The sequence below is a fragment of the Leptosomus discolor genome, chromosome 7, assembly GCF_034619465.1.
Source record: "Leptosomus discolor isolate bLepDis1 chromosome 7, bLepDis1.hap2, whole genome shotgun sequence".
In the NCBI taxonomy this organism is placed as follows: Eukaryota; Metazoa; Chordata; class Aves; order Leptosomiformes; family Leptosomidae; genus Leptosomus; species Leptosomus discolor.
The window spans coordinates 33,785,352-33,797,596 of NC_141397.1; the positions used below are offsets into that span (position 1 = coordinate 33,785,352).

Below are 12,245 nucleotides of genomic sequence, written 5' to 3' on the forward strand. Positions count from 1 at the left end.
ACATAAATTCAGGGACAAAGATCTGCGCATTTTCTGTTGTTTCCATGAGGTGGGCAAAATTAATATTTGCTATTAAGAATTCCTGTCTCTCACCTCTAGTAAAATACCAGATACCAGTAACCATGGCACACCTCCAAGGCTGCATTAGTTAACCTGTGGCAAGAAAAAGCCCAGACTGACAGATGGGAAATGCATTATTCCAGTAAATGACATTCCAAAAGCTGAGCTTTAGGTCATGGAGGGCAAGTTTTACTTTGTTTGACTTCATTAAAAGGTTTTGTGCTTCAGCAGAGTATTTTCCGTATCATAAAAAACAGATCACTGTTTACCAAGTGTTCGTGGGTGATTAACGCTATTCACACATCAGTAAAATCTTCTTTTAAGAAAGAGGACAAAAAATCCCCAGCAGAGGTTATGATCCAGAGCCCATTGAAGTCAGTGAAAGGCCTTCCATTGACTCCAGCAGGCTTTAAATTGTACCTTAAAGAACTTCATCAGTTGTATCCGTAGCGCCAGACTCATACCTCCTGCTTCTGTGCGTGTCCCCAGGGTAAAATAAGGGTGGAATCTGGATCAGAAACGTTTCTGTTCTGTTGCACAAAGCTATATCAGCATGTTACAAAGAAAAAAAGAAAAAGAAAAAAAGCCAAAACCATATGATGTGCTTTCATTTTTGGTGGAATAAAGCTTATAGTCAATAGACTTGGACTGGGCCTTTCAGGTTCTGTACTGAGATATTCTTGTACATTCTCAACTGATCTCCAGTTCTTCTTACCTGCTTTAAAGCCATTTCTAGGAATCAGCTAGGAGTCACAACTTCTAATGCCTTCTTTGTTCCTGAACAGGATTAGACCTGAGCAACTTCTTCAGGGCACCAGTGTCCCAAACACATCCGTATACTTTCAGGACAACTATCAGCAGCCAGTGCACATGAGCTCAGAAGACCGTACAGAAGGATAGCTGACCATTCTCTCTTTCAGGCTTGAACAATATGGAGAACTGTGGTAGAGAGGCTACACACAGCAGTACCATATATTCACAGTGTTAATTGCTGACTCCATTCAAAGTGAACTTAATTATGAGGCTTTATGGAAATCTTGACCTGAACTCAGCTGTTCATAAGATTGAGAATAATTCAGAAAATTTATTTGTACAGATCTGTTTTCCAGCTTTACCAGAGGTAAGCAGTAGAAATACCCATCTTCTGTAAAAAATAATCAGTGAAATATTTGACCCTTACCCAAATGAAAACAAGAAGAAACAGAATTTTTTCAAGTCCATTCTCTTATTTCCATTTTGAACTCTGCACTGCTTGAAAAGTGGTAACGTTTGCAAACTCCTAGATGCTTAAAAAATGTAAATCATACAAAGCTAATTCAAAACTAATCTGATGTACAAAATAAAATGGTAAACATAATAGCAATAAAATAAAATGGGTGAAGTGGAGCAAAGCCATCTGCATATAATCCCAAGCTTATACGCAATGGATATATCAAAGATTTTTATAATTATAGTTTAGATTTTGGTCTCATTAAAGGGAGTGGGAACTTTCTAATAGACTTCTGTGAGGCTATAATTTCACCTCCTATCATTATTGTTGCTGTAGAATCATACCTAACTATCATGTTTCACATATTTTGAAGCCTCAACAGAATACGATCACTCTGTTTGAGCTCTTGCTTAACAGAGGCCATGAAATTTCACCTAATGATTTTCTATAGCTAACCCAAAAAGTAATGATAGCAGTATAACACATTTTCTAGAAAGACATTTTATCTAGCTTTAAAGACTTCAAATGACAGAAAATTTACCATATCCTTTGGCCATGTCTTCCAGCAGTTGTGTCATTCCCGTAAAAGGTTTGCACCTCATTTACAGTTTGAATTCTTCAGACTTCAGCATTTAACTTTGGGATCTTTGTGTCCATGCCTGAGAGATGAAAGACTTTTTGGTGTCAGGTGACATTCCTCTTCACACTTTCTTAGAGATGCTGATTAATACATCTTTTCATCTTGTCTGTAAGAAGCTAAATAAATTGAACTATTTTAGTTAACTATCAGAAATCTATCTTTTTTGAGCCATAAAACAATTTTATAACTCTTCTTTGAAAATTCTTCATTGAGTCACATTTTTAAAATCTTTGCCCTAGGATTAGACATGGTAATGGTAGTTATGGCATCAAAATGATGTAGAAATGCGATATTTATTTATTTCCTTTATTTTCTGGGCAAACATGCTGCCACAGCATCCTTTGGACAGTGCTGTAAATTGTCTAGACTCCTGATTAATTTGAAAACTGGTTTAACTAGCATTTCACTGACTGGTGGGGAATGAGGAAGTACTGTTCATGATTTGAAAGAAAACAGCCATACAGTATTTATAAACTCCATAGCAGCTGGCATGAATAAAACATGTTTTAAATATCCAGGACTTTAACCACAGGTAAACATGTAAACCATAGTTTAATGCAATGGTAACTCTCTGCTCTTTTTCTAAAAATCAGGTAATTCTATTATATTAAAAGCATATTTTATGAATTTCCAAGCAGGTTTTGCTTTAAAAAAAAAAAAAAAATAAATCATTTGTTCTATTGATAGTAAAGGCTTTCTGCCAAAATGACTTATTTAAAATCCCTGGAGATACGTAATTTCCACTATGTATTGCCATTCTGCAATGGCAATGTATTACTCAAAATGCTAGTGCAACAGAAAGGCAAACTCAGACCGTTTTCTAGATCAGAACTGTACGTTACATCTACATGTTCAATGCACTAGCACTCAGTTTACCCATAGCTGCTAAGCTCTTTTCTCAATCAGAAGTCACAAGGAAATAGGTTTTACTCAGATTTGAAAATATGTTGGGTTTTATTTTTCACAAATAGCTGACAAAGCAGCATAAAAATCTATCAATATGAGAAATTTTGAAAATAGACCAAAGCTTATATTGATATAGTATCTCATTCCTATAACCCTAAACCCCATCTGTTTTCCATAATATAAAGAAATACAGACCCTGATCTTTGCATACTTCACATTCCCTGCAAGTATAATGATGTTACGGATGTTGCAGAAGACTAGGTGTTCAATTCTCAAAAGAGTCTGTAAACAACAGCAAGAAACAACAGAATGGAATTTAAATCATATGCATCAGAATCAGAAATGAATGAATAATTCACCGATTAATAATTTTCTTACCTGTTCTTTTGTGCTCACAGGATGTCTGTGAACTCCTAGCAGTTTTGTTGATTTTGTCCTTCACTGAATTTACTCAACTTCTTTGTTTTAGTGTGACTTGCAATCTTTCAAGTAAGGACAGCAGTTATGGGCAGGTAGGAAGCTCATAACTGAGCCATTTGTACTTGCCTTTTATGCACGATGGGGTTGGTCAGTGGCATCTGCCAAGATAAGTCAGCACATCCCCATCAAACCCCAGCTAGCTGAAAGTCAGCAAAATGTTTTCATAAACAAGAACTCCTTTTACTTGTCAGTAAATGAGAGGGTGGAATATCCTTATCCTGAAAGTCAGTGCATGGAGTCAGATCTTTCTCTTACGGGCAGATATACAGTGGGGAAGACATGATCCATAGAGCCCCGCCAGGGGTAGTGTCTCACCCTGCGGTTTCGTGGCTGTAAAACCACCTTCCCTGGAGCTGCTGCAGAGGGGCAGGGGGAGACGCTGAGGTACGTATCTTCACAAAAAGTTTCACCCTTTCTCTGCACCAGCTGAGATAGTTGCAAGCCTTGAGGCCTTTTGGAAGAATATTCTTCTCTACTTTCTGTTCTGTAAAATTACTCCACAACTCTCTTCATATCCATCCTTCTTCTCACCTCCTTTCAGCATAGCCTGTATTGCTGGATTCAGAGGAATTTTTCAGTTGTCTTATCGCAAACTTTGGCCATGTCTAGACCAGGTATCATGATAATACCCAGAAGTGAAATGTCTTCCTGACCCTACACCCCGGTTTCCCTTGGAAACAAAGCTGGAGCATTCAGGGCACAAGTGAGTTGGTGCAGTCTGGTAGCTCTCCAGTCCACGTATCAGAGCAGAGCCAAGGTCTGCAGAGCCTGTTGGCAGGCTTATCCACCTCACAACATGGGTTACTTACATTGCCTTACACTGAGACGATTTCCTTCATCTGTAATGTATTTCCGGAGATGAATGTGTTTTCCTTGTCCTGTATGATTGCTGGTTTGGCATAATTTTTAACTGGAACTAAAGAAACAAAGAAAGAACAAAAGAATCATTAAGTATTTTCAGACTCTAAGATTAAGTCTAAGAAAGTCAAATCTTATGAAATAGGTGCTTTTCATTATATGACAGCACACATTGGACAAATTAATGTCCTGTGAAAGTCATCTGTAGGTACCTGAGGTAGATCTTTTTAATTTTAATAACTTGGCATTATATGACCTGCTATTGCTTCTGTTGTTAACATTTGTTGTAATTCATCTATTAAAGAGAGCAATAAAAAGTCAACAGATATGTGAAAGAAGCATCAGAGAATCGTTTCAATTGAAGGCAGCCAGACTAAATAGTGTCCTTTTCCTTATCGGTACTTCTGTTACATTTTGAGTTATGTATCTCCATTTCCATTTAAATTTTGTCCCAGTTTTTGTATTTTTTTACAGTGAGGCAAATTATCCTTGACATTATTTATCAGAGCAACAGCCGCTTCAGGGATATATACAAGCTTCTTGCACATAAAGGACTCAAGTTTTAAAACAGAAAAAACTTGTTTATTTTATTTTTTCCTGCAATATATCTTTGGTTTTTCTGCGTCTGCATCCTATGTTGATCATGTTTTTAATTTCAACTCCTGCAAAAAAGAGTCTTTATCATAAAAGACTGCAGTTGACATTTATTAAAAAAAAACTTTCAAAAGGCTAAATCAATGTGTTAAACCAGAAAAAGAGATTTGGAGTGGTTCCTAAACCTGTAGTAACAATACCTCTGTAGAAATTTCATCTCAACAGCTCAAAGCACAAAGCAAACCTTAAGTTCGCCTTACATCATGCTGGTGAGGTATGTGCCAGCTCCTGTGTTCTGGAGGAGCAGTGAGGCTGAAGGTCTGTGACAGTCTAAGCCAGTAAAAAATGCCAGGTTTATGGTCCTGCCTTTTTCTCTGGATCCACTATTCATTTCCAGCCTCTGGCTTGTCCTTGCTCTGGACCTGATCTGATCCCCAAGAACCTGGGTCAAGGACCTAACCTGGCAGAAAAGATCAGCAAAGCACTAGTGCCACACTAAGGAAGGAGCTGAATTGCAGGAACAGTGGCTTTGATCAGCCTGAGGAATTAATTACCCAGTTGCCACCTGAACCTGCTCCTTTTCTGTTGTATTAAAACAAAAAAATATTTTCAAATATCACAATGTTAGAAATACTGTTTGTAAGTTTTTCCTAACCTTTCAGCAGGGGAATAATCCATATTTCACCAATAAAAAGTCACAGTATCTCCTATTTGATTTTCATATTCGGCTTCCTGCTCTCTCCTGCGTTGCTGTCATGCCAGGGAGGAGCTCCATCTAAACTCCTGCACAGCACCTTGTTATTTTCTTGGGCTCTCATGCCTAGTCTGTTCTAACTTTGTAGGCGTTTTTGAGCTGGAACCTTCTTTTTGTTATGCACCATTATAGCACTTAGCACAAAAAGCCCTTGTCCAGGACTAGAGGAGCTTTTTAATACAGATGACAAATCATCATAATAATGCAGAAGAGAAATACTACATTGGTCATGATGATAACACATCCCTTTCTTTACCCTGCTATTACTGAAGTCAATAGCAACGCTACATTGACTTCAGATGGTGTGAGATTAAGCCTTACAGCATTATTATTCCATAGAATTTTGATTTTTTTTTTATAAAATGTCTTCAGCATAAAGAAGAACCTTAGCTTTATAGTGGTACACACAGACAGGCTGGATTAACAATGATGCAGATGTAGATATATCCACAGGGTGAATACAATATGTGCCTATGTATATATACCTTGTATGTGTATCTTTTTATATTTTTTTCCGACAATACTAAGGTGATGTAGGCAATATGTTTGCCCTTAGACTGATATGTCTGTTAATCTCCGCACTCCCATCTGGATTAGTTTCATTATCTAAGTGAACAGTAATTTAAAAGAAATAGCATTTTATTGAACTTCTGCTTAAACCCCAGCAACTTCAGATAAAGACGATCTGCCTTGGCATGACGTGAGTTGAGAATTGAAACTGCAAGTTCCTCAGAAACTGCCATCTGCTTTCATCTGTGTAATGCTCAAAGCCACACTGTGTGTTTATATTAAGCTCAAACGAAATCATTGAGTTTTTAAAGAAAAGTAGCTGTAATGAAAAACCTTAAATATAATTTAAAAACTGTAATTTAATACAAATTCATTACATCAACCTCTATGTAAGCAGAGGTTCTATTTAATTTTAATTAAATAATGTCTTTTTTTTTTTCAAATACCATTTGACACTAGTAATTCCTTTTTTATTGGGTCTTATATTGAATTGATAGCCTAGTATTTCGTACAAAGACCAGGCTGCTCAGTTCCAGCTGCGTACACTTGAGCACCCACTGGATGGCAGTCACATACAACTTTGAAAGGAGTTCAGCTTGGTCCTTTAACTCAACTGACCTAAAAAGAAATCCTAAGCCAAGTTAAGAGTTTTCTTTTATTAGATAATGCTAGTTTAGAACAAAGAGAAACAATAAAAGTGAACGGACAGAAATCTCGCTATTCCCTGGCTGTTGTCTTGTGATGCACCTGTTCACTTCAGGTGCCAGGATCAGAGAAGGGGGCAGCTTGGAGCTGGCGGAGACCAATGCACGTGTCCCCTGTGGGCCAAGAGATGCTGGAGCTGGCAGGGGAGCAGTAGCTGGCTCTAGCACTGATCAGAAATGCTTGCCCCTACTGATGGCAAGGCCAGGAAATCAGTATCAACAGTTTTTAAATGGAGATTTATTTCAACCAGGGATCAAAACAACCCAAAACTTCAAAGAGAGTTGTTAAATCCTTAAAACAATCCATAGCTGAATCCATTCCAAAATCTTTCCTGGACTTCAATGAGATCTGGAAAATACATGTGAGTAGATAGACTCAGTTATCGACTCAGTACAAGAGGTCAGTTTGAATTAATAAGCCTAACCAACACACAGCATTAATCTCCTGCTGGCTATCCCTGGCTCCCAGGCATGGCAGGATCCCCTGCCTCTGCACCATGATGGTACACTCTGCCACGCACAAGTCCCAAGGGGAGACATGGTCACCAGAAGGAATTTTTTTTTTTTTTTTAATCTGGCCAAGATCGCCACTAACTAAACTGTTCCAAGGTGGGAGGGAGAGGAGGCACACCAGCTCATACCTTTGACTCCTGTTTGGCTGCACCAGAGAGCTGGGTGCCCCACACACCCTGCTGCAGCCTCTCACTTTGAAGTTTGCCACAGAAGTCCCACTAGAAGACTCCAGCGCGCAAGTGTGTGTATGGGCCTGCCTCTGCCTCCCTGCTGTGCTTGTGTAGGGATTTCCCAGAGGAATCAGAGAAAAAGTAGGGAGAGGGCAAGGGCACTAGTTCTCTGCCCTTTGCTTCTCTGCCAAAACACTGGCACCATCCCCATTTCCAGAGATGTGCAACCTATGACCATACACCGGTTTGAAGGATTTGGTGAAATACAGTATCGTTATTTTGGGATCATAGTCATAGTGTAATGGTATATTTTTAATTATATTAAAGGTGTCTGTCATTATGCGTTTTTGCCGGGAAGGACAAAGTTGGAGAATTGTGTCGACCAGAACAAGATGAGGTTTGCGATGCTCTTTGGTTCCTGAAGGATTTCCACCATGGCCTCAGGAGAGCTTCTTAGCAAATATAGCAGTTTGATTACCTGAACTACAAAACCTAAGCTTTGGGTGATGGGGTGATATATTAGATATTCTGAGCCCAAATTACAGAGCAGCTTAAAAATAAAAACCTAGACCCCAAAGCTGTTGTTGTACTGTATTAGCAGAAGGCAGCCTTACAGGGAACCTGTATGGCACAGAGACAAACTATAGCTTTACATTGCTAATATACTGATTATCTTTTAACTCATTATGGCCCACCCTTTCCACATCGTGAACCCTAACTGAAGACAAAAGGAGTTTCACCACACCATAGCTGGCAGGATTTGATGTTCTGTATTTCTGCATGTAAATGCTCACAGTGATTCATCATTTAAATTGACTTTTCATTTTCAGATATGTCCTGCGGACACAATTAGCATTCTCAGGTAGAGACAGTCTGTACATTAGGTGGGGATGACTTTTTTATTACTTCTTCCTAATAGTTACTCTGATAATGGACACCTGGACCATGGCTACAGCTCTAGGATACCCACAATACCATACATTGATAGATTGATAATAATTGTTATTAATTATGTGTAGCTTATCAGATTAATGATGATCTGATCAACCCTACTGCTCAGATTCCAAGTCACAATAGAGATAAATATTTAAACATTGCTCCAGATTGATTTTGGAAAAGGAAGGACTTAAATGTTGATGATGTTGACAAATACCGATATACATGGTAGTACGCCAGATTATTTTATCAGAGTTACTTCAGCATATTGTAAGTCATACATATAAAATGAGGACTTAGAAGATGAATCCTGTGCAATCAGAATGGATGAGAAATAATTCCCCTACAAGCAAAGAAGTTACATAAGGTCAAAGTCTTGGCATATGAGAGGCTGGAGAATAGGGTATTGTGGATCAGTCTTTTCCTCAGTCTTTTCCTGACGTGTCTTTCTAAAGTCTATAGTTTTAGTTTAATACCCATACTGGTAAATACCATGACAGCTCTGAGCCATTCCTATTTGTCTTCTGAAATAAGAAGGGAATATTTTTTTCACCTGATGTGCCTGCAGCCCCTGTTGACAATGAGTCTAACACTTGTGATGCTGGATGCTTAAACACTGATTTCCCTTCCACCAGGGAAACTGATAGCAAGCACTTAACTGGAGTTTGTATTTAGAGGGACTTGCTGTGGTTAAGGTTGACATCTGTTTTGTATTTTAACTCTGTATTTGCTTGACTACGCCCTTTCAAAAAAAAAATTTTTTTTTTAATTTGAAATTATATAACTCTAATCTTGGGTAAAATATGTATTTCTGCTGTTTATTAAAAATCAGAGAAAAGCTGTTCAAGATACTCTGAGCGGACTAAAACTTCTTAGTTTCTGAGTAAGAAGATTGAACTATTTTTTTCCATATATTTAGCTCAAAAGTCTACAGTTTAAAATTGGGAGATAGCCAGTAGGCATGCTAATAAACATTCATGGCCAACTTTTAAATAATCAGTGTGAAAACTAGTTGCGATCAAGTAAAATTAATTTCTAAACATGAGTATTTGCTAGACCTCTTTTGTATTCTGCACAGGACATTTTCCTTCTCTTTCTGTTACATATATATACTCCTCTTGCTGGGGTTTTATGGGGCAGTATAAGAAAGACAGGACCCTCTTTTCCAGTTGTTATAGTTTTTTGAGATGATTGCCTCTGCAGATTCATGGGTATGACATCAGCAGGCTTTTCAAATACATGAGCTCGTGGTATTCTAGGGTATCACAGGATTCGGCCCTTCAGTTCTACACTGTCTGCCATTCATTTTCTTTTAACCACTGAATTCAACATTTGCAGTATCATTAAAGCAAGCTAACCTAAGATAATAGTATTTTGAAATTAGAAACTAGAAATACGGCAAAAAGTTATGTGAAAACATTGCATGTTCTTTAGTGTTACAGTTTCTTCAGGATTCCTTCAGCAGTCTGTTATACTCTGCAAAGTCTTAAACCACACATATGAGTGTCTATCCTGTTTTGTACCCAGGTTAAGGCCAGAATAAAATAGCAGTTGTTGTTCTGCCCTCTTTAAGCCTGAGAAAATAAGTAACAGCAGCAAAGATAAAAATTCACCTAAGTTACCTTTATGAAATGTGAACATCAACACTCTATTGAGCTGTGTTGGACTATCGTTAATAGTGCTGTTACTAAGCATAGGCAATTTCTTTTATTCCTCTCTCTTACAATTTTTCCATTAAATGGTTAAAAACCAGGAAAAAATATGCTAATGTGATGTGATTCTTGTGTCACACGTGGGACAATGTGAGCTTCCTATAGATTAAACTATTTAAGTTAGCTACTCTTGGATTTATTTTTTAGGTTGCACTAGGTGTCATCACAACTAAATTGAATGCATTTTCAACAAGAAAATAATAAACATGAAGTGCAAAAAAGTATGTTTTATTAATTTATGATGTTTCTGGGAGAAAAGATTGCCTACCACCTGCATTAGTCTCAAATTCTCAGGTTTGTAAAGCTAGCTTTAGCAGTAACATAGGTCCAAAATGGAAATCTCATCTTAAAATAATAAGCTGGTTTACTGTCAGTGTTGATGCTGTTGTTTTTAGCAATGACATTGAAGTGCACAAGCAAAAGCTGAAGTGATTCTACAGCAACCGGAACAAACAAGTCCGATATAGGTATTTCCCAGGCCTTGGGAACTGTGGAGATGATGGCAGATATGGAAGGATGGGTATTAACTGTTATTTTCCCTTTATCAAAATAAAAGCAGAGCATTTCAGAGTTGTAAGAGGTGGCATAAACTCCATAAAGTGGACTTGATTCAGTAGCACTGTAATAAGGTGGATCAGTTAAAAATACTTACAAATTCTTTTCTCTTTCCCCAGCTTGATCACTATCCTCCGACAAGTTACAGCCTGCCAACAGCATCTGATATTCAGTTCAACTCCCCAAAGGCACTATTCCTAGGAAAAGTTATAGGTAAGATTTCATTTTATACCTGGTTATTTTATTAGGTATTTTCAGAGAATACTGAAAACTGTAAGCACACAGGACAGTGATATGTGTCGTGTTTGCAGCAGGATGCTTGCTGCACGTGTCATTCTTGACTAGAAAGTGGTGATATTTGAGTTATACCTAAAGCAAGGGTTATGTTCACCTTGTCACATCGGCTGATGTGCACACAAATAAGTGATTGTCTGGCCAATGCATGGAAAAAAACAGATATGGGTAAAGAGACGTAAGGTCGTATTTGTGACGTTTCTCTCAGTGTCAGGTGGCAGGAATATGAGGAAATCATTGAGACCACTGCTTCTATGAGGAGATATTGAAGTTATTTTGAATATTATCACTCCCTGTGAAGTTATCATATGCTTTGTATAATGCCTTTATCTATGAAGTCAGCCTTCCTGTCCCAGTGCATCCTCTTGCGGCATAACTGTCTGTCATCACTCTGGCAAAACTGCCACTTTCTCACAGTGAGGCCCACCAGCAGGGTCCTTTGGAATTCTGTAACACCTACAGCAACACTCATCTATATTTTCCATCCATTTTATGGGCCTCATCATTAATTCCCAGTGCAGCAGCTTCCTGGCCAGCTCCCCAGCTGAACTCAAGGGGCAATACAGATGCATCCTAAACTGCCTTGCCCTTACTTTTAGGCCATTGTACTTTCCATTACTTAATTTTTCCACTACTGGCATCCTACATGAATTTCCAGAGTTACTCACTTCAGGAATGAATTATTGCCCTGACATTTACAGCTTTTAAGGAGGGCTTTTCCCCCTTTTCTGGGATATGGGGGTATTGATATTATTTCCTCCTAAGTGCTTTGTACAGGGTGCTTGAACTGCAGTGACGGGTTTAATCCAGAAAATGGTAAACTTTTCTTTGTTTAGTGGTGTAAGGCAGTAATCTGAGAATGCCGTGCACTGATTTATGAAGGGAAAAAACAATTGACCACATAGCTAATGTGACTTTTTGAAGACACACTTTTCCATCTGTTTAATTTTTTTAATTTAACATGTTGATCTTCTGTGAAATAGGAAATGAAAAGACTGAAATGGCTGGTTAACAAGAGAGACATGAACTGTTCTCTGGTACTCTTCAGGTCAGTTCTGTAGATAGTACAAAAGACCATGCAGTCTGATTTCGGTGAATCTCTGGAGACTGAGTGCATTCCCACCTCACCGCACCAAATTAGGGCAGTTGAACTGGAGCTGACCCTCTGCCTCAGCCAGGCTGCTGGCCTCTTCATTCCTTAACTCAAAGTGAGGAGCCAGAGGAATTAGTGCAGGCAAGGGATGGGGTTTGACGCTTCCCTGCCAGGTGATTGTAAGCAAAAATACCAGCTGAGGAGTGTTGCCATGTCCATCTCCTATAATGGAGTGGTTCTGTTTCCTTTAATATGG

At 38.4% G+C, this 12,245-nt stretch overlaps 1 protein-coding gene across 1 annotated transcript in view; it reads left to right on the forward strand.

The window, feature by feature from the left end:
* The window catches only part of CNTNAP2 (contactin associated protein 2), a 1,109,936-nt gene that overhangs the window by 1,040,435 nt on the left and 57,256 nt on the right, over positions 1-12,245 (forward strand). Inside the window, exon 21 of the mRNA XM_086468640.1 lies at positions 10,722-10,815. Coding sequence (XP_086324766.1) covers positions 10,722-10,815 — 94 coding nt within the window. The remainder of the gene's footprint in view (positions 1-10,721; positions 10,816-12,245) is intronic.